The 1,427-nt window shown below is 67.1% G+C and overlaps 1 protein-coding gene across 1 annotated transcript; it reads right to left on the bottom strand.

The window, feature by feature from the left end:
- Positions 1 to 277: 277 nt before the first annotated feature.
- SOX12 (SRY-box transcription factor 12) lies at positions 278 to 1,165 on the bottom strand. Its single transcript, XM_054391898.1, has one exon. The coding sequence runs from the start codon at positions 1,163 to 1,165 to the stop codon at positions 278 to 280; it is 888 nt and encodes a 295-aa protein (XP_054247873.1).
- Positions 1,166 to 1,427: the final 262 nt, after the last annotated feature.

The raw sequence follows: 1,427 nt of genomic DNA, 5'->3' as shown, positions 1-1,427 counted from the left end.
AAGGCAAACCCGCGGGATGTTCAGCATTCCACGGACAAACAACCGCGGCGGCCAGGCGAGAGCCGGACAGACGGAAGGACAGAGGAGTGGGTGTGTGCTGGGGGGTGGGGTGAGCAGGGAGCTCTGCCTTCCAGCGGCTTCAAGGCGAAATACCTGATTCCTGCATGTAAACAGCTGGTTTCGGTTCTTTTTTGTTTGTTTGTTTGTTTTATCCTGGTTTTTGGATACGACCTGATTGTGGGAAAGAAGGAGGAGCGTTACCTGCGGAGCGTGGCACTCAGTAGGTAAAGACCAAGTCCGAGATGCTGGACATGAGCCAGTCCCCTGCTATCATCTCCGTCACCTCGGGTGTGCAATAGTCCGGGAACTCGAAGTGTGAGGAGCTTCCCCGTGGGAAGAGGTCGTGGTCCTTGTCGAAGACAGACCAGTCCAGGCCACCACTGGTGGAACCAGTGGCCACCCGCTCCGGCAGGACCCCCAGCAGCTCTTCCTCCAGCTCCTCATCGGAGGAGCTGAAGGAGGAGGGAGGTGACCCAGCTGACATGGGAGAAGGGGAACCACTCTCTGGAGACCTCCCCGGCTCAGGGCAGGCAGCAGCGAGGCTGGGAGGCGCGGGGGGCTCCTGGGAGCCACACTCCCCGGTGGGTGCCATGCTGGGTGCCGTGGGGCAGTCCTCAGTGGGCACCTCCTGAGTGGGTTCCTTGGGGGCATCGTGACCGGTGAGCGTCTTGGCGGTCTGCCTGCGGCCGGTGGAGACGCGGCCCAGCACCGAGGGCTTGATCTTCACCGGGAGGCGCGGGCGGGCCGCGGCCGTGCCCACTTTGCCCTTTTTCCGTGGCCGGTACTTGTAGTCGGGGTAGTCGGCCATGTGCTTGAGGCGCAGGCGCTCAGCCTCCTTCACAAAGGGGATCTTCTCCGAGTCATGGAGGAGCTGCCAGCGCCGGCCCAGGCGCTTGGAGATCTCGGCGTTGTGCATGTCCGGCCACTGGTCCATGATCTTGCGGCGTTCGTGCTGGGACCAGACCATGAAGGCGTTCATGGGGCGCTTGATGTGCCCGCTCGGCGTTTTGCACCACGCCGGTTCCGTGTCACGAGTGGGTAACGGGGCACAGGGCTCCCGACGAGCCTCTGCGCCCCGGCCCCGCGGGCCGCGCTGCTGCACCATACCGGGGCCCGGTTCCCCTCCTCCTCCTCCTCCACCACCGCCTCCACCTCCTCCTCCTCCTCCCCGCCCGCCGCCGCCGCCTCCCCGCCCGCCGTTACCCACCGCACCGCGCCGCCCCCATTGTGCGGAGCGGGCGGCGGGGCGGGGCGCAGGGGGCCGTGCCGGGGACCGGGGGCGCACGGCGGGGGCGGCTCCGCCGGGGCGGCGGCTGCTGAGATGCTCCGGAGGGGCCCCGAGCCGGGCCGGCGGTTACCGACTCCGG

Source organism: Indicator indicator, chromosome 24 (assembly GCF_027791375.1).
Source record: "Indicator indicator isolate 239-I01 chromosome 24, UM_Iind_1.1, whole genome shotgun sequence".
In the NCBI taxonomy this organism is placed as follows: domain Eukaryota; kingdom Metazoa; phylum Chordata; class Aves; order Piciformes; family Indicatoridae; genus Indicator; species Indicator indicator.
Note: the sequence above shows the minus strand (reverse complement) of the source record. Positions and strands in the feature narration are given on the sequence as shown.

Coding starts and splice junctions, on each gene's coding strand:
- SOX12 (XM_054391898.1), bottom strand. CDS start 1,165: ATGGTGCAGCAGCGCGGCCCGCGGGGCCGGGGCGCAGAGGCTCGTCGG.